Here is a 25,105-nt window from a genome sequence, read left to right as displayed (position 1 = left end):
AACCCCCACGAGGAGAATAGACAGGTTTGAGCCCGGCAGAGGGAAGCCTTTGCAGAACTGCGTGATAAAAATGAAAAGGTAAATAGACAGGCTTGAGCCCGGCAGAGGGAAGCCTGTGTTGAACTGTGGGAAAGTAAAAGTAGAACTGTGTATTTATGACAATGCAAATGAAGCCTAAGGAAGTGATTGAACTACCAGAAGCTTGAAGCCCAAGCCTGAACTGTTGAATTGTACCAGTAAGCCGAAGTGTGCAGGATTGATGGAACTGTGCCATCTACCTATCCTTTTTAAGAAACTCTGAAGACCCCGTGGAGCTGAACGTGGGGAAAGGAGTTGTTACTCAAGCCAATCTGACATTTCTTTTGAGACACTATTTTCCTTTTGTATTCCCTTAACACATTAGTCATTGTTAGAAGCAGGACAAGGTTTGTTTTTTCTTTTTTTAGTATAGGCCTTTTTAATTTGACTTGGACTTGTTTTGTTATTTATTTAATGGCCGAGGCTACTCCCATTTTAGAGTTAGGGCCAGTTAGGAATTCTACCAACCCAACCAAAATACCAAAGAGAGGTTTTTGAAACTTCTATCTACTGTCTACTACTTGATACCATGCCTTCCCTGCAGAAGCAAGAGTTCAGTCATGAGGTGGTGAGTTGAGGGAACAGTGGTCTCTTGTGGTTTCTGCAGTTGGAATGCGGTTTTGAGGAATGGAACTCAGGGAGAAGGGCATTAAAATGTCTAGCGTACAGTTGGAATTCATGCTGTGCACATTTAGTGCTTATTTGGTGAGCAGCCTGTTTCTTGCTGATTTGGTGCCTTTTTTTTGCAGGAAAAAGGGTTTTAACCTAGGGGAATTTAGAATGTATTATGCCTGAATGCTCCCTTTTCCTTTGAGCATTTTGAGGTAGTTTTTCCATTGGGGTTTTAATGCCATAGCCTTTTTTTGCAGGAAAAAGGGTTTTAACCTAGGGGAATTTAGAATGTATTATGCCTGAATGCTCCCTTTTCCTTTGAGCATTTTGAGGTAGTTTTTCCATTGGGGTTTTAATGCCATAGCCGTGTTGTATTTACACAAGCCCTATTTCTGAATGCAGAGGAAGGTGTTTTACACTATACTGACTGGTATTTGGTGAGGCTAGTCCTCAGGGGATCTCTCTCTCTCAGGTGGCCAGGGCGTGGCTATCGCCTTTGGATCCAGACCCTGGGGGTGGACCAGTGCGAGTGGATCACCTGTGTGAGAGGTCTTCGGGGAGTGGGGGTGAAACAGCCAATGGTGAGACACGGTATTCCCCTGATTTATGTTCATCCACCCCTTTCGATTTTTAGGATTTTATGAAGGCTCAAATTCCCCCTCCCCTTTTTACATAAACACTGGGCAGAGGAAGAGGGTGACTAAGAGTAACCAGACTAACACTCTCACATCATACTGGACATGTTCCGTTAATCGGGTCAGGCAAAGTCAGGCACTTTACACTAAGTGCATACACCTGATACCAGTTAGCTCTTCTCACACGAATAAAAGGCAACACCTAAAGACACACTCTGAGCAAAGTGGAACACAAGTACGAGCAGAACTACCAGGACAAAGGCACAGCTACTAGAGCAGTACAACAGACAAAGGGACGAGAGCAGCGGGCAGAAAACCCCAAGCGTTCCATACTGGAGGTCTTTGCCTCCAGACCGCGAAAGACACGTGGAGTAGGCCAGATCCCACAAGTGAAGATTGCATTGTGGGAGGATCACCTGAGTGAGGGGTCTTCGGGAGTGGTAGTCTGACATCGGATGGTGAGACGCAGTATGCCCTTCCCTGTTACACAATTAACCCCATCCTACCAGTTAGTATATTTAGGAACTCTACCCCTGCACTCCTTTTACAACATGAATGTTCTCACGGACAGCCCGCCATGAGAGAATACAGACTAACACCCGAGCAGCATACCTGACATGTCCCGATACAATGGTCCGGTGAGGTCAGGCAATTACTGACCATTATTGACCATCACTCACACCTGACTTCCATTATGCTTCCCCACACTGATACAAGGCGGAGCACGAGAGCATACTCTGAGCGAGGCAAAGCACACGAGGAAACAGAAGTTTCGAAACGGCAGCTGAACAAGAGAGGAAACGCAGCAAAACATAAGGGGATTGCAAGGAGGGAAGTTCCCTTGACCTTTTCGTCAAAGAACCGTTACTTTTTCAGAGATCTCGAGAATAGAAAATGTAAGAGAAGGAAACCAGGCTGAAGAATCCTGCATTGTGTGTCGGAGATACCCAGGGCCCTCCTGCGTCAATAATCAAGGCGGGGAGAAGTTCTGCCGCCTGGGTACCGTCCTTGGCTCCAAGAACAAAGCAGCGTCAGTGAATCAACACAGCCAGTGAGCTGGGGAAACCGATACAAAACCGGTGTGTGTTGAAGCCAAGGTTGCAAGCAGCAACATTGTATGGCGAGCGCTGGAGCAAACATTGTTAAAACGTGTGTGATAAGAGACACAAGTAAAGTTGAACTGCTGATGAGTGATTGAACTTTAAAGCAAAATCCTGCGCACAGTCGAAAGTCTTCGATTTTGATCAAGTAGAGAAATTTGGTCCGAGTCCGGCAGAGGGAGACCAATTGAGGGTTTTGTGTCAAAATGGGTCTGAGCCCTGCAGAGGGGGATCCGGGGTCAACAGTAAATCAACTGAGAAGTTGTAAATGTGAGATATTTGGTCCGAGCCCGGCGAAGGGAAACTAATTGAAGATTTTGTGTCAAAGTGGGTCTGAGGAAAGGGAAGCAATGGCTTGAATATCCTGACATATCATTTCTTGAACACTTTTCTTTTGTATAACATTGTTTCCCACACTATTAGTATTTAGAAGTAAGGATTGGCAATAGGTTTATTAGTATAGGACCTTTTATTTTGACAGACTCGACTAGGACTGCGTTATTATTATTTGATGGTCATAGCTTGCTCCCATCTTTAGATTTAGGATTAGCTAGGCATTTTTTAAACCCAATTGAAGTTCAATATACACCCTTGAACCTTTGAACTGCGATCACTTGTGTCCGTCTTAATGTTTGATACCATGCCTTCCTTACAAAAGCAAAAGTGTATTAAGCAAGAGTAAACGTGAACTGTGAGTTGAAGTGGTCCTGCGGTGGTCTGTAAGAGCCACACAAATTCAAAAGTCTTCGACATCTGACAGGGGTCAACCCTGATTGAGGGAGACCGGAAGTACAATACGCTTGGGGAAGGGAGCCCCCTGGGAAGTTTCTATTGAACTGTGACATGAGAGGTCTGAGCCCGATAGAGGTGGACCTTTGTGAACTTTACATTAGAATATAATTTTGAAAGTCAAGAAAAGAGACTTTAACAAGGAAGGCCAGGCAGGCCTCAATCCATGGTTTGGAACTGCTGTTAGAAACTGAGCCAGAGTGTGTCGTCCTGCCTACAAGGACAGCCTTACTCTGTGAGGTTGAACGTGAGGAGGAGAGCTGGTTCAACTACCTTTATTTTTATGAACACTGATTTTTCCTTTGCATACATTTCTCCTTTTTACACTTTTTGTATAAGAGATGGGCCAAGCATTAGGTTTTTGTTAGCATAGGCCATTTTGATTTGACGGATTCCACTAGCACTGTTTTGTTTATCGAGACTACACCCATCTTAGTTATAGGGCAACATAGGAGTTTCTCTGACCCCCAACATTTGCAATACAGTTTTTACAAATTGTATCCATTGTGTTAGCGTCATACTTGTGATACCAGACCGTGACCCTGAGAGGAGTAATCTTCGGAGGCCAGCACCAGGCAGCAAAGCACTTCCACTTGTGACCGTAGCACTTCAAAGTTGATGATGCCCTGACCCTGGCGAGGACCTCCCAGGAATCCGCAGGCATCTCATATTCTCCAAACTCTAGGGCTGCAGGAGCCAGGGCCTCACTTTCAGTGATCCTGGGTCATGATGAAGGATTGCACCTCCTTCTCTGGTGAGAAGATCCAGAGGCGACGCTGACAGGCTGAGAAAGTCTAGATACCAAATCTGCCTCGGCCACGCTGGGGTGATGAGTATCTTCTTGCATGGACACTGTCTGAGAGTGTTGATGACTGCGTACCGAAACAACCCTTCCCACAAGGAGAACGGGTCCCCAAGGCTCCTCGGCTGGTGGAATGTGCTGGCAACTTCCGGCACTTGGAGTTCGCCGCCGTCGCAAACAGATTATCTGGGGCCTGCCCCATTTGATGAATAGGCGGTCCACCTGATCCTGATGAAGCTCCCACTCGTGGCAGTTCCCTGCTGAGGGAGTCTGCAATGGTGTTCTTGACAGGTGGAGAGGGACGAGGAACATCCCCTGTTCGACGGCACAGTGCCACAAGTCGCGCACTTCTTTGGAGAGCGTCGGGGATAGAGTGCCCCCCTGCTTCCTGATGTGGAACATGGTGGTGGTGTTGTCCCTGAAGACCCTCACCACCTTGCCTTTCAGAGACTGTAGGAATGACTTTAGGGCCCAGAGCACTTCCCGTACCTCCAAGATGTTGATATGAAGATCCTTCTCCGGCAGCCACAGGCCTCTGGTCTGCAGACGTCTGGTGTGCGCTCTCCATTCTTCCTGGGAGGCGTCTGTGGTGACCGTCCCCTGTTATGGGGGTGATCTGAAATTCTGTGCCTTGTGCAATGTTGTAGCAGACGCCCCACCATCCCATCGCCCAACTGAACTCGTTGAGAGAGATCTTTTCCTTGAAGCTTCTGGACATCTGTATCCAGCGGGCATCTAGGAATTCCAGAAGGGGTCGCATTTGCAACCTGAAGAGCCGGATAAGGTAGATGCAGGACTACATCATACCCATTAAAGAATTGATGGCCCGCACTGTGGCTGTCTTTGTTGACGACAGTCTTTGCACCTTTCCTTGAATGGCTGCTACCCTCTACTCTGAGGATGACGCCAGGCAAGACACTGTATTGAGTTTGGCGCCTAAGAGCAGCTTGTTCTGTGATGGCATTGAGCAGGACTTTGGATGGTTGATGGAGAATCCCAGCTCTGTGAGGAGCTGGACGGTCAGCTCCGTGTGTCCGTCGGCCAGCTCCTGTGAGCAGGTGCGAATCAGCCATTCATCCAGTTAAGGGTATACATGTATGATGGGCCACCACTGGTGCCATGCGTTTTGTGAACACTCTGGGGGCTGACTTCAAGCCGAAAGGTAGAACTTTGAACTGTTAGTGCTGTCCTTACTCCACGAAACGTGGAAACTTCTGATGTTTCTTGTGAATGGGGATGTGGAAGTAGGTGTCCTCCAGGTCCAACGACATCAAGAAGTCTCCTTTTTCCAGTTGGCCGAGCACATTTTGCAACGTAACCTTCCTGAACTTTTCGGACTTTAGCTATTTGTTCAGATGTTGTAGGTCCAGGATGGTCCTCCAAGCCCCTGCCTTCTTTCTGACCAGAAAGTATCTGGAATAGAATGTGGGGCCCCTGAGCCGCTGGGGAACCAGCTCTATTGCCCCTTTTTTTGCAGCATGGCCCGTACATCTTCCAGGAGCTGAGGGATGTGCTACTCCTGACTGCTAACCGGAGGGATCCGCGGACACCTGCATTGAAACTCCAGGGTGTGTCCTTGGGCCAGAATGTCCAGCACCCATCTGTTGGTGCTGATCTTTTTCCACTTGCTGACTAACTTCATCAGCCGGCCTCCCACCCGGGTGCATGAGTGGGGGCTCGACGTCCCGGTCAGTTCAGGCTTGCTTCAGCGCTGATGTCCTGTCCTGCGGGCAACGCTGTCCTCTACTACCGTAGACCTGGGAACGCCCCCTCTGTAGGGTTCCTGACTTGTGGATCTGGAAGGCTGATGGTACGATGTGGAGAAACCTTTGGAAGATATGCTCGACTTTCCCCTGGAGGAGCGGAAAGAAGAGCAGTACTGCTGAAGAGTGCCCAGGGAACGGGCCGTCTTTGAATCTGCCTTGATGGCCTGGAGGGACTCATCGACGACTTTCCCAAATAGATTCTCTCCGTCGAATGTCCAGCACCTTCGCTTGGACCTCCTGACGGAAATTTGTGGCCTTCATCCAGCCTTGGCAATGAAAGTAGACACAGTTGCCCATTTGCCGGAACCCTGTGTCAGTGACGTCTAATGCCATTGTGATGGCGTGATCAGACGCTACCTCCCCTTCCTGGAAGAGAGTGATTGCCTCCATCTTCTTGTCGTCGGAGAGGAACTCCAGAATAGGCCCCAGCTTGTACCACAACTCCCTTTCATACTTGGCTATGATCGCCAATGCGTTGGCCACCTTGATAGTGGACGCTGCAGTGTAAAATCACCTTCTTTCCCATGGTGTCCATCCTCTTCCCTTCTTTGTCCGGAGGGACCTAAGATGACAAAGACGGTTTTCCCTACCGTTTCCTCACAGCCACCGATATCACTGAATCCGGCGATGGCTGTGACCTTAGGCACCTGGGTGCAGAGTCAGGCACCCGATATTTCTTGTACAGCCTATCCCGTTTGGCTGGATCCGTTCAAGGGTTCTTCATGATGGTCAGGCTCTCTTCCCAAACATCATCCAGAAGGAACACTGCCATGATGGTCTTCCTCTTGGCCTTGCGCCTCTGGTACAAGAAGCTCTCCTTCTTGGTTTCCTTGGGCACTAGCTGGAATAGCTCAGAGGTTCTGGAGATCATGGAGTGGAACGATCCCACCTCATCCAGTGGGGACACCCTTTGTGGAGCATCCAAATGAAGAGATTTGCTGTCCACTGTGACAATATCCTCATCATCGTGGCCATATCCGTGGCCGTGTCTTGGTCTGCTGGGGGAGAAGGGACCCGACGTGGTGGCGGAGGTTAAAAAGGGGTCGTCATCCTCTTCAAGGTGTGCTGAGTCGATGGAATATCCAAGGGAATGTCCCTTGGCTGAGGTGGTGGAACTGGAAAACTAGGCCCTGCGCCGTTGTCACCATCATCCTCTTCAACGTCCTCATGGACCGTGTGTAAGGACTCCTGTTCCTTGACGTCCATGGCTTTGGCAAAAGCATAGGAGGGCTGTATCAGGGCCTCTCGCCCCACCACTTTTTTCTGCCCTGAGGGTCTTGAACCGGGGCCTGAGCTGGTTTCCCCCCTTCTGGCATGCCGCAGACTTTGTCAAAGTCACTGCGGTGGTGTTGCGTCTTGGGGGTAGGGACACCTTCTGAGTTGCAGGGCCTATCTTCGCAGGATCAGTGCCATATGCTGTCGTGACAGTAGCAGTCATCGCCTCTGTCGCTGATGAGGTCTAAGCCTGTGCCGGTTGAGCCTGCTTAGGCTGTTCGGCCTTCTTCTCCTCCGTCCTCGGCTTCTCAGATTTCTAACGTAGTTTATCCAGGGTAGATGACTTCCTAATCGAGGAGTAGTTTGATTGCCGGCTGGCAATGGAGGTGGAAGGTGATGTTGATCACGCTGTATCCACCTTGGGACCCACTTCTGCTGCGAACCTGGTGGACTCACTTGTAGCTCTTGGCTTTATCTTGGGCCCCCACGGATGAGGCGTCCTCAAAGGACTTAGAAGACCGCTACTCGGAACGGCCGGTCCTGAGTGAGGCATGACCCTGCTTGGAGCACAGATCTGAGGACTATGCGTTTAGCTACGCCGCCATTGCCTGTCCTTCGTCATCTTCTTGGAGAACCCAAGGCATATCTTGCACACCACCTCCTTGTGGTCTGGGTGCAGGCAGTAGAGGCATTGCAGTTGCTTGTCTTCCACAAACACATTCCGTAGCCGGCATTTGATGCAGGGCCTGAAGAGGGACCTTCCCTACTTCTCCTCTGTCATGGTCGGAGGGCGCGAAGTGGACCCTATGGCCTTCTAGAATCTTTGCCCTTGAGGGATACGGAACTTCACCGACAACGGGTCCCCACTGTCGGCAGGAGAAGTAAAGAGCACACAGGCCTCTTTGAAACAAAAATAGACCACTCTCCTTCAAAAACGTACAAATAGCTTAGAGAGCAAACTCGAGGACTCCCAACACTGAAGCGTGCAGTAAAAATCTGTAGATGGCTGCCAGAGGAGGGGCTTAGGGAGAGGACTGCCATTGGATGGGGGTTAGTATGACCCAGAGGACAGTGTTTGGTTTAGAGGAGAAATACAGTTTTTAAGTAGTGAATGTGAAACTTTTTCTTTTTATTTTACCGAGGATTCCCAGCTTGATTGACGGGGAATATTCATGAGCATGTGAATCCATGCCAGACCCATGCTGGAGAACAGTAGTTACAGGTAAGTAACTTAAACCTTCTCTACACTATCGAGTGTCCCAGCTGGATGTTGGAAAGGGTGGAGCGACTCTGTGGAGTCCTCTGTATAATGCCTCACCACATAGCTTGTGTGCATCCCAGGCACCCTTTGCATTCCCATAGGTGGCCTAGGTAATGTTACTTCAATACAAACAGCGTATGCAGGTCCACTTTCATACCATACAGGGGATATCATTTGCAGTGTCTTGGTGCCAGTTGTGCTGTGACAGAGCCTGCACAAAGGTATGCGGTTCCATTTAGAAGAAAAGTCCCGGATCCAATCTGTGCTTTGGGAATGTTTCCAAATATATATGTAATCTGTATAGCAATACAATTTCCAAAGGTAAGTGACTTGTTCTTAGTTTCCTCATGAACATAACCAAGTAATCTTTGCTATTGAATCGATAGATTTCTATAGATAAGTTTCATTGTTTTTTTTAATCAAACATTTTTATTGATTTTCCACATACATTATAAACGGTACAATTACTGATAAACTCTGTGTGCCCCCCAAATGCCCTTGCAATTTGGCCTTCAGTAAACCAGACTTGAACTCTGAGTCGCTGGCAGTGTTGCGCAGTGCTCCATTGGCGTTTTGCTGTTTTGTACTATTCTCACAGGTGTGTGTACCAGGTTGGGCAATGGCACAGTCAGTGAAAGTCTTCCCATTTTTGCCATATTTTACTTGCTTTGTCAGGGCAACCTCTTGCAGTGTACACCCGGTGTTCCATTGCGGCGCATATGTCCACATCTGTAACCCACTGGTGGAAATTGGGATTAACTTCCGAGCCCCATAGCTGTGCAATGTTCCTTCTAAGTACTGCCGTGGCATCTTGACAAATCACTCTCGTCCTCCACCCCCAGCAATAGCTGCTTCGGTTCTCTTGATATTGTTTTGCCCAAGACCCTAACTAGTTCGTCGCAACATGCCTGGCAGTATTGTTGTATGCGATTGCATTCCCATAAAATGTGAAAAAAGGTGCCTTACTCATGCTTGCAGCGCAGACACTGAGGGCCACTCTTAGGTAGTAATTTCGGTGTAGAATCTTAAACTGGACGAGCCGGAGTCTGGATGAGATTGCAACCTCTCTGGGGTACATCAGTGCGCCGAACCAGTCTTCTGGTTGTATAGCTCCTATGTCCTGTTCCCATTTGGCCTTGAGGCTAGCTAGTTCCTTTGTGGCAAAGGAGGTGATCGCATTGTATATGGTTGAAATGACTTTGTTTGATCTGCTCTGGAATTAAGTTGCATTCCATCGGGGTGTAATCAGGCATATTGTTCATGTCCGGGAGATGAGTTCGTAGTGCATGCTTTATTTGAGTGTAGTGGTATTGTTCTGTTGGTGGGAGAGAGAATTCGGACTGTAGAGTTTTGAATGCGACCATCTTGCCCTCCTGTATGATGTCTTTGATCCTCGTTATCCTGTGAGTCACCCAGGTCGGCCATCTAGGAAGCTTGTTAATTTCTGGGAGACATCTGTTATTCCACAATGGTTGCTCTGGTGTTAGTTTCTTGTCCCAGTGCCTGTACTTGTGTATGTCTGCCCAGATTCGTGTCAGGTGCGCTAACATGGTTGGGGGAGCTGCCCTGTTCAGGTTGCAATGTAGGAGTTCGATGGGAGGTGGTCCCTTGCTGGTGTTTTTTACTCTGATGTGTGGGAGTGTAGCGTCTCCATGTAGCATGTCATTCACGACTGCTATCTGGCTGGCCCAGTAGTATGTCTGTAGTCTGGGCAGTCCAATACCTCCCTCCCAGATGGCCCTTTGGAGTGTGGCAAGTGCTATACACGGGTGGCCACCGCACCACAACAGTTTCCGGAGGGCACAGTCTATTTTCTGGAACTCATGTATTGGGATATATAGCGGGGCATGGCAATCATTTTGAAGAGAGCCTCTCTGCCCAGTAGGGTCAGCAGTAGCGAGACCCAGTGACGCGTGTCCTCTACAAATCTCGTTGTGATGGGATGCAAGTTTGCGGATATGTAGTCTGTGAGGTTATTTGTGATCTGTATGCCTAGATACTTGAATTGCGTTTTTTCAACTCGGTATGGACAGTTTACAGGGGTTATGTTGTTTGCCCTCCCTATCGGGAATAATATATATTGGGCCCAGTTGACGTGTAGTCCACTGAAGGCCCCATATCCCTCTAATATGTGTGTGATTGCGGGACATGCGTTGATCAGGTCCTTCAGGTAGAGTAATAGGTCGTCTGCGTACAGTGAGACTCTGTCCTCCCATGAATCCGACCATCGGAAGCCCTCCCAGAGTTCTGACTCCCTCAGCAGCGTTGCGAGGGGTTCTATCGCTATAGCAAAAATCACGGCTGATGGGGGACAGCCTTGCCTCGTGCCCCTCCCCAGGGTGAAGGGTTCTGATCGCAAGCCGTTGACTCTAGTTCTCGCCCTTGGACACTTGTACAGGAGTTTTACCCATGTCATGAACTGGTGACCAAATCCCATACAGTACATTATTTCCCATATGGCCTCCCAGTCGAAGGCCTTTTCGAAGTCGATGGCGAGCAATGCCAACGGGCCCTGGAGTCTGTCAGCTCTTTCCAAGGCTGAGTGTAATCTGTATAGATTCATTCGGGTTGACCTCTGCGGCATGAAACCACATTGGTACGGGTGGATCAGGGATGAGATGACCAATTGCAGTCGGTCGGCTAATACCTTCGCGAGGATTTTTGTTTCGCCATTTAAGAGGGAGATGGGTCTATATGACCCGCAGTTTTCAGGGGCTTTGTCCGCCTTGGGTAGCACTATTATGGTGGCTTTTCTGAGGTCTGGTGGTAGGGATCCCAGGTCTTGCGCGTTGATACATCCGCAGTAGGTGTGGGGCAATCTCATTTGCCCCTATCTTCTGCCATAGTTCTGTTGGGAAGCCGTTCGGGCCGGGTGATTTCCCAGATTGGAGCCCCAACATGTCTGCTATTACTTCCTCTTCCATGATCTCCTTGTCCAGAAGGGACTACTGCTCTGTGGTGAGAGTGGGGAGGGTGATTTGATCCATTATTGCTATGTCTATGGGGGAGGAGGGTGCCCTGTATAAGTTAGCATAGTACGTGGCGAAGCCCTCCGCTATGTCTCTGTCCGCTCTGTCACCATTATTGAGTCGTCTAACCTGGTTGTTCCCTTCGTCCCTGCGTTCTAACCATGCCAGCCTTTTGCCGGCTTTATCCCCGATCTCATGTACTCTGGCGCGTATAGCTCCGTGCGCTTGCCTGGCATTGTCTAGGGCTTTGGAGGTGTTTCTGCACCAGAGCCTCTTCTGTGTGTTTGACCTGTTGTTCGGCTTCGTGTAGCGAGGCAAGATGCTCCTTCTTGTGCGCAGTTGTCCACGAGATGATGTCGCCCCTTAGCACTGTTTTATAGGCTTCCCAAAGGGTTCCCGGGTCGGTTACGGTCCCTGTATTTAGTTCAAAGTATGTTTTGGTGGTGTCTTGGATCTTTTCTACCAGTTCTGGAAATCCCAGGTAATAATTATTTAAATGCCAGCATGGGGGCGGGGGGGAGGTTTGGTCTAGAGGTGCTGATTTCTAATACCAGAGGGGAGTGGTCAGATATTCCTCTGGGAAGTAGATATGCCTTGCATATTTTATGTGTATCTACGGCTGGGGATGAAGAAGTAGTCTAGCCTCGAGAGTGAGGCATGGGCCCCAGAGTGGAAGGAGTATTCCCTACGGTCCTGGTGCACTGTGCGCCAAGTGTCCTGGACACCTAGGGCGCTTATGAATGTGGCCAGTTTTGTATATGTGGTGGGGTTTCTACCTCGTAGATGTGTTCGGTCCATTTCTACGTTCATGACCTTGTTGAAGTTGCCTCCCATCACTGTGACTTCCGATGTGTCTCGCGTGATCAAGGGGAGATGTCAGTAAGTAGCGTGGGCAGCAGGGTAGGTGGCACATAGACTGCTAGCAGTGAAATAGATTGCTCCCATAGTGTCCCTGTTATGTATATGTATATGCCCCTCTTTTCCTGGGTGACTGTGGAGAGGGAGTTTTTTGTTAATGAATATTAGTATGCCGCGGGAGCCCATGGTGAAGCCAGCGTGGATTGCCGTTCGGTAGTTTGTGCGTTTGAAGAAAGAGCAGTTTGTACCTGCTAGGTGTGTTTCAGTCAAGAATGCTATGTCTGGCGTGTGCCTGTTCAGAAATTGTACAACTAAGCGGCGCTTGATCCCGTTGCTTAGCCCATTCACAGACCAAGTCAGGAACCGAAGGTTCCTAGTGGTGGCGTTACATGCGGCCATGCTACAGAGGGGCAGAGGTATTGGGGGATGCAGTGTTTATACTGGGGTGCCAATCTGTTCTACACGCTGCATTAGGCCATTGGTTCTGCCTATATCTGGTGTTCCTGCTGAGTATACATTGTTCGGGTGTTGTCATTTCCCTTGTGAAATCGCGTGTGTGCCTTGATTGATTGATCTCTGAGATGCCTATTTGGGTCATTTTTTGTACCCGTTGCTTTGTGACATGCTTTCTCTCCCTCTGTCCCTCCCTGTACTCCGCCCCCCCCCCCACCCAACTAGAAGCACCTGTAGCCTGAACTGAGCGCCAACTGGGCACGTAACTTGAAATCCTAAAATTCTTGAAGGTAGCGGGGAGCTTACGCCAACCGCGAGGGATTTACCGTCTTCCAATGGTGGCCGCCAGTGCGTGGTGCCCTTAATTCAGCGCTGTTCTTAACAGCGAGGTCCTTGTGGTAGTCCACATCCGGCCCCTTCTCCATCTGGGCTATCTTGTGACAATGCAGGGTGGTCGTGATCCTGTGTATATTGTTGTGGCGGAGAGACCGCCTTGCCCAGCGTTTGCCTCGGAGGTCCTCTTGGTGGTCTTTGGTATTCCGGCGTGTTCAGTATTTGGGTTTCCAACCAATCCCAGGCTTCTTTTGGCAAGTGGAACAGATGGGTGGTTCCTTCATGGTGCACTTAGCGCTGGGAAGAACTGAGGGTAATTCATCGAAAGGCCTTACAGTTTCTTCTTGACTGAGTCGTATGATTGACGAGCCTTCTGGACTTCCCTGGTGTAGTCCGGATAGAATCCGACCCAATGGCCGTTATGTGATGGGGCCAGTGGGGCAGGCCATCTGGAGGATTGTGTCTCTATCCCGGAAGTTCATGATTTTTGCGATTATTGTTCGTGGCTGTGCGCCAGGGATGGGCCGTCCGGTTGGAACTCTGTGGGCCCGTTCAATGGAAAAGAACTGAGAGAATTCTTTTGGTGCAAATACGTCGGCCAGCCAGTCTTCCAGGAAGAGCTTGACGCTGGGGCCCTCTTCTCTTTCTAGAATACTGAGAATCCGAATATTGTTCCTCCTCTTTCGCCCTTCGCTGTCCTCCGCTCTGTTTTCCAGTTACTTTTACCTTCTGGGTTATGTTGGAAAGCTGTTTGCTCATCCGTCCTATGGTGTCTTCTGAGTTGGAGATCCTCTGTTCTGTTTCTCCCACCCTCGAGGACAGGTTGTGGAGGTCCTGTCATAGAAAGGACACCCTTGTGGTTAGGCTGCCTATTTTCCCTTCTAGGGACGTCCGTGACTCCTTGATGGCACTCATGACATCTGTCAGCGAGATGTTGAGTTCATCCTCTCCTGTCCCCTCCTTTTCGGAGATTGTGGTTGGGGGGCCCTGGAGGGGCCCAACCGTATAGGGGTCCATCTTACATGGGAGGGTCTTTCTTTTGGCTTTGTCTTTTCCCATTGCGTTGTCCGGAGCAATGCGTGGTGTGACGTTGGTCGCTTGTGGTTCTTGGCCGTGTAGACCTTTCTGTGGCAGTGGTTGTTCCTTAGGGTTGACCTGATGCACTGTGTCTGAGTGGATCCTGTTTGTCTCCTGGAGCGACGCGGCGTCGGGGACTGTGTGTCTCCTGTTTTTCTGGTGCCGGCCCGTAATGTGGCGGAGGTGCCACCAGGTCCTATGGTAGCCTAGGTTCCAGCAGGGTTTCCCCCAGCTGCTCAGGGGTAGGGTACTCACCCTGAGTCTGCCAGTTGTGCAGAGTTAGGCATTATGCATAGTGAGTGTGTCGTCGATATCACCTGAGGCTGCCCACTGGTGTATCCGCATTTGGGTTGTAATCACAACAGTGTGGACAGAGCTTCAGGGGGGTGCCTGTGGTGCCGGTGCCAGGTGGGCTTTCTCTGCGGCTGTCGATCCACCGGCCTCCCAGCACAAGCGGGTCCAGTGGGTTTGTGGTTTCCTAGCTGATACCCTGGATATGTTGAACAAGGTTCAGACAGTCATTAGTTCATGCAGTAGGCTTCACGCCCCCTCCCGGATGTCTCAATGCCAGGGCAGGGCAGAGACCCCCTGTGTCCATGTTTTACACCCCCTAGTGATAAGCGGGTGCAGGTCCGTTCACTTGACCAACCTTGTGGTTGTGTCCACTTCCCTGGCAGAGATGCTGGCCCTCAGGGCATATATGTTACCCCTGGAGCCTTGTCTGTGCCCCCTTGTTGCCTGCTTCGTGTACTGCGCTTGTGCAGTAATCTCACTTACTTATAGGGGTGTCCGTGTTGGTGACCATGGACATACAACAGTTTATGCGGGCTTAACTGCAGTGGTGGCACCTGTGGCGACGTTGTCACCGTCTCTTGTGGGTATGGATGAGCGGGGCCCACAATTGTAGCCGTAGGACTCTTACTGCATTTGAATGCGCTTCGGCACAGTGTGCCAAGGCAGTGTGTGTGTGTTGCGCGAGTCCGAAAAACAAGGCGTCTCCTGCTTTGGTAGGGCGGGGGCCCAGGAGACCGGTGTCATAGCGTGGAGTGCCTCTTAATGGGTGAGCGAGTAGGATTGGGAGAGGAGACAGGATATCCCACTGGTCCATCACAGCTTGTTCCCGAAGTGGCTCACCCCTGTCTGTCCCTGAGAGATTTCTTTGCACTGGGGCGTAGCAGCGCCAGAATATGCAGCTCCTGTTTCTTCTTTTACTTCGGCGGGGCGTCAGCGTACAGATTCCAAGTGTGTTGGGACGGGGCCCTGGGTTGCAGGGGAGGACAAGTTTCATTGTTGGATGAATAGGTAAATGTATAAATGGGCTGATATATGGCTTGACATATGATTGATGACTATAGAAATGATCACCTAAAAAAGCAGCTATCTACAGCTAAGAAGTGTTTCTTGTTAAAACATTCTCCTGCTACAGAAAATGAAGATAAAAGTGGATGAAGATATTCTGTGCAGAAAACAATTTCAAGACTTGGAAGACCCAGAGTATGCAGATTTTAGGACAGAAGCTTTCCTTCACCGCAGCAAACAGCAAGAATGTTTCCGGAAAGCAGCTGAGGCTTACAGGAGAGGAATGAAGGAGGTTGCCACATTTTATGCGCAACAGGTAAAAGAACAGTGTTGCATAACATGCGATTAATAAAATTGTTTAATGTTTGAAGAGAACCCACATCACTAAATCTATGCAAATATAAAAATCTTGAAGCAGTATTACTGTTGCTCTTGTGGTTAGGCAGGTTCACACGATTTTTTATGTACAATTTGGCAGCAGCAATTAACCCTCACATTGTGTCATAGTGGCTAGAATTGCAAAATACCTTGCCGTTCTCTGCTAGTATTTCTAATCCACTGTCATTCAAAAACATGGTGCCTCATCTGGAATTTTCAGTTATTTTTTTTTTTTTACCATGAATTCTGTTTTTCTTCCTGTAGCTGGTGTAGTTGCAATCAGCTTTTCGTTGTTTTTCCTTTTGGGTTTGCAGTTCTCTTGCACTTTATAATTCATTTGAAAGTGGCTTAGATTTCAGCAGATATTTTTACCTGCACACATTCTCTCAGTTTTATGATATCTCGAATATATTTCTTTGTCAGACATGTATTCTAGTGTAGGAATATTTTCGTTCATTTTGCTGTCATTTGACAGTCTGTTTACGAGAATCATTTGGTGTAGTGTGTGCAAGTAAAGGCGGTGTATTGGAAAGGTTATGCTTACATACATGTATTACCATAAACCAGTCTTCCTCATAAAAAGGTCTCCTACAATTGCTCACTTGTTTTTCTCCACTTGTCTCATTCCTCTGGTTCCAACCATATTCATTTCAGCTCCTTCCGTCTTCACACTCCCCCTCTGCAAATGTAAGCCTAACATTACAGCACCCTTGCCTACTTGTATAACAAATAATACATGAATAATAAATATTAATTACATCAAACGTTTACCTGAAACACTCCATTGTGTACTCTGTCAGGTACTGTGGTGAGTTTTTACCTCTGCTGCACAACCTCATAGGTATGATTATTTAACATTCACCCTGGTTACTTTCGGCCGAATGGATATTCCCTTCAGAGATGGTCTCTCCAGATTTCTCACTGATATCCCCAATACCTGGTCACTCACATCACCTGACATCCACTATCTGCATTGCATCTTACCTCCTGTACTCGTTCCTCAGTATCTAATGCAGAATTCAAGTTCATCTCCACCCATGTGTTGCTTGTGTTCTCATCCTCTACACTTTGTCACTTTGCATTCCCTGGCGTATAGTCCTGCTGAAATTGTTATCTAATTAATTGGCTACCCATTTTGCTATACATGGAGTTGCCATAGGCAGTTACTAAGTGGATCAATGGCTTGTTATCTGTCCTTAGGCTATCAGGAAATACCTAATGGTGGATCGTGAAAACATTGGATGACCTGTAATGCATTACCATTGAGTCCTTTTTTCTGCCTGACAGATTTTTGAATAAACAGTCCCAGTGTCCACAAAGTGATTGGCAAGTTTCTGTGGTCTGCAGTGCCTGCTGGTCGTGTTGGAGTGCTTTTCCATGGGCTACAGATTTTGCTGCATGACTCCAAGCGGCTCTTCCTCTAACTTTAAAATCTTGCAGCGTCTGTGTTAGGCAGAAACCTGTGCAGTTCCCTTAGGGACCACTGCAAAAAGCTTAAGACTACAGGTGTTAGCAGTAAACCCAATTGGTAGCAGTCTGCACCACCAGATTTACCTGGTAGCTGTGGCTGAGCAGTCAGACCTCTCTCAAGAAGAGTTGGGCAGTATATAGAGTATACACATTAGGTACAAAAATACAGTAGCACAAGCAAACACTGACCATAGCTTTGGTATAAAAGTATATAATTATTTATTTAAAAACACACTTGTAAAAATACACTGGCACTAATATGTCAAGCAAGTTCAAACAGTCACTAGAAATATATACACCTCCTTGATTCATTATTCGACAAGTCTTAGGAAAAGAACACCACTTATTATCAGCACAGAGGTGGCCGCTTAACCAAGATGGCACTCCAATAATTATTTAAAAAGGGAGAGACAAGGCAGAAATAGGAAAACACACAATACCAACACTTTTTAAAGAACCACAGCAAGTCAAGAAAGGCAGGGTCTACTGTAGAGCAAAAGGTTCATAGGCCAGGCCCACTCTTGGAGGGTGCAAGCCGGAATGTGCCCAAGATCACACAGTTGAAGTACACTTTAAAAGTCTTTGCCGATAATTCAAAAAGGAGTTAGATCAGTTCAGAAAAGTTAGTTAACAGGTCCGAGGTCACCCCAGGATGGAGAGTCAAGGATTTACGGGACACCTTGAACAGTCTGTTGCAAGGGAGACCAGGCGGGACACAGTACCTGAAATGGTGAGAAAGCTCCAGCGGGGGCAGTTGTTCCTGGCAGCGGGTACAATTCAGTGCTTGGTCCAGGGGAAGAGAAGATCTCGACGTGGAGGAAAGCTGGAGGTTGTTGCACTGCCAGGGAAGAAACCAGCCGCAGGGTTTCCCGGTTAAAAGGTACTACCCTTTTAAGTGCGGTAGTGGTGAAGCGTGGCTATCCGGCCGCCGGGGTGCTTGGCACGGGCGATTCGACGACGAGACGATCCAGGAAGGCGGAAAAGGGCAAACTGGTTAACCCCACCAGCTCAAAGGAAGAAGACTCTCCAGGAAGAAGATCTTCTCTGTCGTTGGGAAGTGGCGAGTTCGGTTCAGCAGGGCTCCACCGGTGGTGTCGTCGTTGCAGGTCAGCTCAGCTTCTCCCTCTTCGGATTCTTTAGTTCCTGTGGCGACTTCTGACGTTCCAGTCCCCAAAGCCCTGCTTTTATGCAGAAAACCCCCATTCATCAGCCTAGCTGTCATTCAAACATGCTAAGTGGTGAGCCGTGCGGCTCACCACTGGGCCAATCACACAAGAGTGCGACTTGAGTTGCTAAGGCAACTCATTCCATGGTGCCTATTCCCCCCTCCCACACACCCTGTAGACCCAGACAGAGTGACACCACTTTTGGAGGCTTCTGTGCAGAAGCCCGTCAAAAGTGGAACAAAGGGCTCGACTTGGGTTAGGGTTTCAGAGGCAAACAGAAACGCCATTTTAAATCAGAGTCCTGGCAAAAAGACCCAACCGGGGAATAAATATTAAATAAATAACCTGGCGGTATCTTTAACATTGCACCAAAAAGTGGTGCGTTTAAAATGAATGGAAAAATCCCATAGGAAATATTCTGGTGGAATATTTTGCGTGGTATCCACTGCCACCAGCCAGAAACTCGACAAGGGGGGACTGGACAGTGCCCACTTGGAAAACAGACCCAGGGGCAATCAAATCACCCCTACCAGTACTTCCACAATATGATGGTTTGTACTGGTTCTGTTCACAATTTAAGACTAGTAAAGCCAATGGTGACTTTACATGCCCTGGGAGACAGTAGTCAGTCCCAGGTTACGGAGTCTATGTTTGGGGGTTACTATGACACCCCTGTGTTACTGCACTGAGGGTGCTGTGTAATACACATACCAAAAAGACATGAAGCCCTATGGAGAAAAAGACCCCATAGCCCATAAAATGCATTACATAGTCAAAGGACATTCTCAAATCATGCCCAAGAGTGGGAGAAAAAGAGTCTCACTCTTAGCAGGAGAAAAAATTAAACCCCAAAAATCCAGCAAAGCTGCTGGGGGACTCACTAGGTTTGGGAAATTAGCCTTTACAGAGAATTCTCCCTAACAGTCTGCGAAGCGCACCGCAGAGTGATTGCAAGTGTTTGACAGTCTGCAGTTTCTGCCATTCGTTTTGGAGTGTTTTTTCCTGGGCTACAGCTGTTGCTGCGTGACTCCAAGAGGCTCCTCCTCTAACTGTTTAAAACCTTCCTGCATCCGCGAAGCAGACCTGGAAGTGATTGCCAAGTGTTTGACAGTCTGCGGACGGTCAGCGGTTGGATCAGTGTCCTTGGGCAAGCAGGAATACTTAGAATGTATGGTGAGTGGAGCTAACCGTGAGTAATTATTGTTCAAGTCAAAACGTGATGCTTATGTGCTGAGGTTTTGGTACAATAAAATCAAGAGCCAGTTATTGTATCTCACGGTGAATGAATAGACACAAAGAAACTGCTGGGAAAGTACCCGGTGGATTAATACGTCCTCTCGCATTCTACGAGAGCACTTGGACAAAACGCTGTGAAAGGCGAACATTGTTAAAGGCTATATGCCTGTATTGGGTACAGCGTGGTGACGGCTCTTTGTTCCTACTAGAAGCTGAATCCTGCGTTGCATGCGCAGCCATCATCTTTAAGCAAAATTGGCTTGGCGAACATGTGAGGTAAGACCAAAAGATAAACTTTAAGAAGTACCGATCAAATGCCTTTAGACAAAGAGATGGTACAAAACTTACAGGCAGAAAGAAAGAAGTCTAAACTTTGAAAACAGGGAAAGATTACCACATTCTTTCCCCAGGCGCAATCAAAAACTTAGTCCGGCATTATTAACAGCCCAATCGATCCCTGACTCACTGATAGCTGGAATAGGAACTGACCACAAGTGCATGCATTGACATATCTGGTCCTGTAATTCAAGATGTTGAAAGATGTGCAAACACATCTTTAATGGACGTATTTATGAGCTTAGAAGAGGAAATGAATGCTTTGGAGGTACTGTCCTCTAGGTTGACTGTCTCCCCTAAATTATTTGAAACCCATGAAGGATGGCAGAATAGTGTCAACTTCAATCAGGCAGAAATCACAATGCATGAGGAAATCAGTGTGGGAGATTGATCCTCACTCACGCTTCAAGGGGATGACACGTTCAATCTTGAGGCTAGTGATTGTGGAAACAGTCCTTTGGTTGCTTTAAATCTAGTTCTGCAATCTTTATTTGACTGTATGACACAGTGGTATTGGAAGTGAGAGAGAATTTAAGTATTTTGAAAAAACTGAGGGTGAGACTTTTTATTGGTGACCAAGCTAACAATCAAGATAGGGTAGATACTACAGGCCAAATAGCAAGTGGTGTAACAAGTGTAAGTAAAAGATCCAACAGTGAGGAGATGAGTACAAACCTGGTGGAACAAGAGCATTGTGACTCATGGGACAGGATTTAAAAAAGAAAAGAAAATCAACATCAGTGACAATATAAAGAAAACTATGAATGTTAAAGGTCATGCAAAGTTTAAGAACAAGGGGTCAAGAAAGTTTCTTTGAAAAATCTTAAGTGCTACCACTAGGAGAGAACAACGGGACTCGAATAGGAAAGAAAGTGATAACCCCACTCAGGAAATTATAATAATTAATGACATGCAAAACCCTACAGAGATCAGTTTGAGAACTACTGAGGAGGACCATGGCCTTAAGAATTACAAAATAGGGTTGTTGATCAAATTAATTCATGCACACTTTTGGAGGAGAATCATTTGAGGAAAATGAAGGGTAATAAAAAGAAAGGTATTAGAAGATTCTTCAGGTCTTGTGTTCAGGAGAACGATAAAGTTAGTGAAGGAGAAGCTTCTCATAATGAAGTAGACAGCACTCTAATACTAGAACGGGTTAGTAATCAGACAACTGAGAATGATGTGCGCACGTTGAGAAATGATGATGGAGAAAATGACGGGGTGGCAATAGGTAGAGAAGACGTTGGGTCATCCGGAAATAATACATCTGTTCCATGTTATATATGGGGGGAAGAAAGATGATAATCCTAAGAGGTGTTCAACAGGTGTGAGTCATGAAACACCTCTACCCATAATAGTTGAATCAGTGTTTGAGGGGGAGGATGACATTCTACTTAACAGGACAAGAATAATGTCCTTACTTGCTACTGTCCCTTATCTAATGAATATTTTCTCCTCTGACATACGCTTTGTCCATCTATTTCATGATTGGTGTGTTGGAAAATGTGCTGTTCACTTTTATTCTAAATTTATAAAGAACCTTGTGTCTGATACACAGGAAGACATCTTGAAAAGGGGTTTTGAAAGTTATCGCACTCAACAAATGGAGGATAAGTGTGAACAAGGTTCCAATTTATCCAAGGCAGATAACAGCAAAAAGAATATAATATGCTCAGTTAATAACGAAGAGCGGAGGCAGGTCTGCTTTGACCAGGAGCCATCCAGTTGGACATTGTTGGCAACTACTCGCTCCAAGTCCACTGGCTCAAGACCAGGTTTTGGAAAAAAGGGAATGTAAAGTCCTCAACTGGAATTCTCGTGGGCATAACAGCTTCCTTAACTCTAACATGATAACGTATTAAATCAATACAATATTGTTAAATCCAGGAGAATTGGTTAAATGTGATTCCTGTCATAGATGGGTACATAATTGATATAGGAACGCAAAAATGGGAAGAAGGGTATACCATTTGGGGGGATTCTTGCAGCAATCAAAAAGAATCCCAGTCAAGTCATTAATAAAATCGGCATGTTATCGAAAGCAGTGTTTGTGACATCAGTGGTCAATAAGTTAGACGGTAAGGAAGCCAGTCTATTGATAATAAATATCTCCTTCCACACTGTTCGGGTTGACATGGATGAAGCGATTCATGAAAAGGAGAACATGCTGATAGACTGGGTAAGAACAGTTCTAGTACTATACACCTGGTTGTGTCCCCCGATTGATTCTGCGTTTGAAGAATTGAATGAGGAAATTAGTTAAAGGCTTGTAATAAGTGAGACTCGGGGGGGGGGGGGGGGGGGGGGAATGGGGTGTGGGCCGGGGGGGGGGTGCGGGGGGAAGACAGAGATATGGGGAGGCTTGGGCATGATTCTTAACCTGATGGGTGTTCTGCCAATTAAATTCAATTTTTAAGAAAAGGCCCAACCTGGAACCCACTTGGTATGTTATTTTGTCAAGTTCGGTTATTGATTATATCTTCCTGGCCACTGTTTAACAAAATGACTAAGACATATTGAGGTGGTACAAATGAGGGTTAGGGATCATGCTATGCTAACAGCATCTTTTCTTATCTCAGCAAGTGGTTTGGAGTGACAACAATCGAGCTGTAAGAATCTGGTGACAAATGAATCAGGGAACAGGGTTCTCCAGTTCAGTGAAAACATCGAGAAATTTGGCGGTTGATAAAATGGTGGGATACCCCAACAGAAGATGAAAAGATCTATCATTCCTCACTCTTGGAATTTCACAATACAAGGATTGTTTCGCAAGAAAGTTGGAAGCAACAGGTTTTTGCAGACAATAGAGGCCATCATTTTGACATAGTTAATAATTTAAAGAAGCGTGAGATGAGATCTAATATTAGGAGTCTAATTGAATCAGCTCTCCTAGAGTGGCCGGATAAAAAAGAAGACGCATAAGAATTGTTTGAGGAGTTTCACAACTTCAAAATATATCTTTTTTAAAAAGTATTTTTATTGGCATTTTCACAAGTTCTGAGCGCCGGTCAACGATGAGATCTTACTGCATGACGACATCAATCCAAAGCCAACACCCATAGTCGTTGAGGACACTCGGCCGCTCTATAGTCATTGCGAAGAAACAATAAGAGTAAGTCCCAGTCTGCCTTAAATCACTGCTGGTTCCCCTAAATGGAGTATGTCATCCACTCCAAAGCGACAACGTTCCATACCTTGACCATCCATTCGTGTTCTGTGGGGACAGTTTTGCTTTTCCACTTCTGTGCTGCTAATAGCGAGGCAGCTATGCTGAGAATTTTGTACGCTTTCCTCTGGGCCTTAGTCGGGGAAACTCTCGAGGATGTCCTCCATTCCCAACATGACCTCCCCAAGGTTCCAACGAACTTTTGACCCAAAGATCCCTGCCATTCCCTCTGTAACCAACTCCCAAAAGGGTTGAATACTCCTACATGTTGACTATGTGTGCTCCCAGGTTCTGCTCTCATCACTCCCTCTCCAGCATCTGTCTGGGACTGCCAGGTAGCATTTATGTTACTTTTCAGGGGTGAGATACGACTGCACCATGGTTTTAATACATATTTCCCTAACCTGCAGTGCCCTGGTAATCTTGGGTATGTTCCTCCATAGGCAGGCCCACTGGGTCCCTTCAACTAAATGTCCCAGAGTGGCCTCACACCTTTTCATGTAGGGCCAATCTGGTGCCGTCAGCGGTCTGAAAATATTTAAAGGGAGCCAATATCATGTGTATATCACTGAGTTGCTTGTCACACATTTTTCGAACAGGGTGAGCTCTCAAGTTGCAGCTTTCAAGATCTCTGGGTTCGTGAGACAATGCCTCCACTGGGAGTACCTACATCTCTCCTCCTCCCCAGCCTAAAGTCATGTTGGCATTATAGAGAAGTCCTAATGTCTTGGCCCACCACCATGTCCGCAAGCTTGCGACACCCCGCTGCCTCCCACGTTGCAAAGGCCCTCATCTCCTGTCCTGGCCCAAATTGAGGGTTTTGAAAAGATTGGGTCAAAGGAGACGGGAAGGTTGTCAAGCCTGCTACCCAATCCAGGGAATCCCACACCTCTCCCACCATTGCCGTAATCCTGCATTCATACATTTTTCTAGGCCTGTCCACCCTGGGGCACCAAAGCACTTTCTCCAGGGATGCTCTGTCTATCCTCCACCAAACTTTTCTCCGGTTCCCCGTAAACCACTCGCCGATAACGTAGACCTGGCCCTCTAGGTAGTAGAGGCGGAAATTGAGCACCCCCAAAACTCCCCTATGGGTGGGTGCCATTAGCGCCTTCATGGTAACTCTTGGCCGTTTGTTATTCCAGATACATTTAATCATCTCCTTATGAGGAGCCTTCGAGTGTCTGTGGGACCGGTATAGGGAGGTAACACAGAATCTTAGGGGGATTCACCATCTTCAGAGTGTTAACCCTCCCCAGCCATGATTTCGACAGGGATCCCCAGTCCAACAACAGTTGCCACACCTTCTCTAGCAGGGTAGGGTAGTTGGCCTGATATAATGCTTCCAGGGATTTGGTAATCTGGACCCCCAGGTACTGTATGCTTCTTTCCGCCCATAGGTAGGGTCTCACCTCCCTCAATCCTCCTTCAAGGTCAGGTTAAGCATCTCAGATGTATGTCTATTGATCTTCAGACCTGCTACAGCGCCAAATTAGCTGAGCTCTCTGGCAATTGCCAGCAGCGTTGACTCCAGTTCTGTGACCGCGAGCAGTACGTCACCTGTAAAAGCGATCAATTTGTGATCCTCCCTCCAAAGCTAATTCCCCTAACGTCTGGTGCCATTCTCAAACGTGCCAGCAGGGTTTCCAAGTGAACTGCGTAAAGAAGCAGGGAGAGCGGGCACCCCTGTTTTGTGTCTCGTGAGTCCTCTATCCCCTGGGAAAGCTGATCTTTGATCGCTAGTCGAATGTTGGGCGACTGGTAATTGGCCATCACCATCTGTAAAAATCTAGGCCCAAAGCCCATGATCTCGAGGGTATGAAACAGAAAAGACCCTGCTACGTGGTTGAAAGCCTTTTCTCCGCCCAAGGCCAGTATCGCAGCAGAGGGTGTTGGTTATATGGGCTTTCTCAATTAGATGACAGACTTGCTGCGTGTTGTTGCATGTTTAACTTTGCATAATAAATCCTGACTGATTCGGGTCGATCAATTTAGGCAGCAGTTTCTGCATTCGAGACGCCATTATCTTTGTGTATATTCTCACGTCTATTTTTATCAGCGCAATGGGCTGATATGACCCACATTGCGTGGTGTCCTTATTGG

The 25,105-nt window shown here is 47.5% G+C and overlaps 1 protein-coding gene across 2 annotated transcripts in view; it reads left to right on the top strand.

Moving 5' to 3' along the window:
* N4BP2 (NEDD4 binding protein 2) overlaps positions 1 to 25,105 on the top strand; it is a 2,396,815-nt gene that overhangs the window by 1,968,474 nt on the left and 403,236 nt on the right. For both annotated transcript variants that reach the window (XM_069631771.1, XM_069631772.1), the window contains one exon: positions 15,375 to 15,563. In XM_069631771.1, coding sequence (XP_069487872.1) covers positions 15,375 to 15,563 — 189 coding nt within the window. The remainder of the gene's footprint in view (positions 1 to 15,374; positions 15,564 to 25,105) is intronic.

The sequence above is a fragment of the Ambystoma mexicanum genome, chromosome 6q (genome assembly GCF_040938575.1).
Source record: "Ambystoma mexicanum isolate Mex_15411 chromosome 6q, UKY_AmexF1_1, whole genome shotgun sequence".
Taxonomy (NCBI): Eukaryota; Metazoa; Chordata; class Amphibia; order Caudata; family Ambystomatidae; genus Ambystoma; species Ambystoma mexicanum.
Note: the sequence above shows the minus strand (reverse complement) of the source record. Positions and strands in the feature narration are given on the sequence as shown.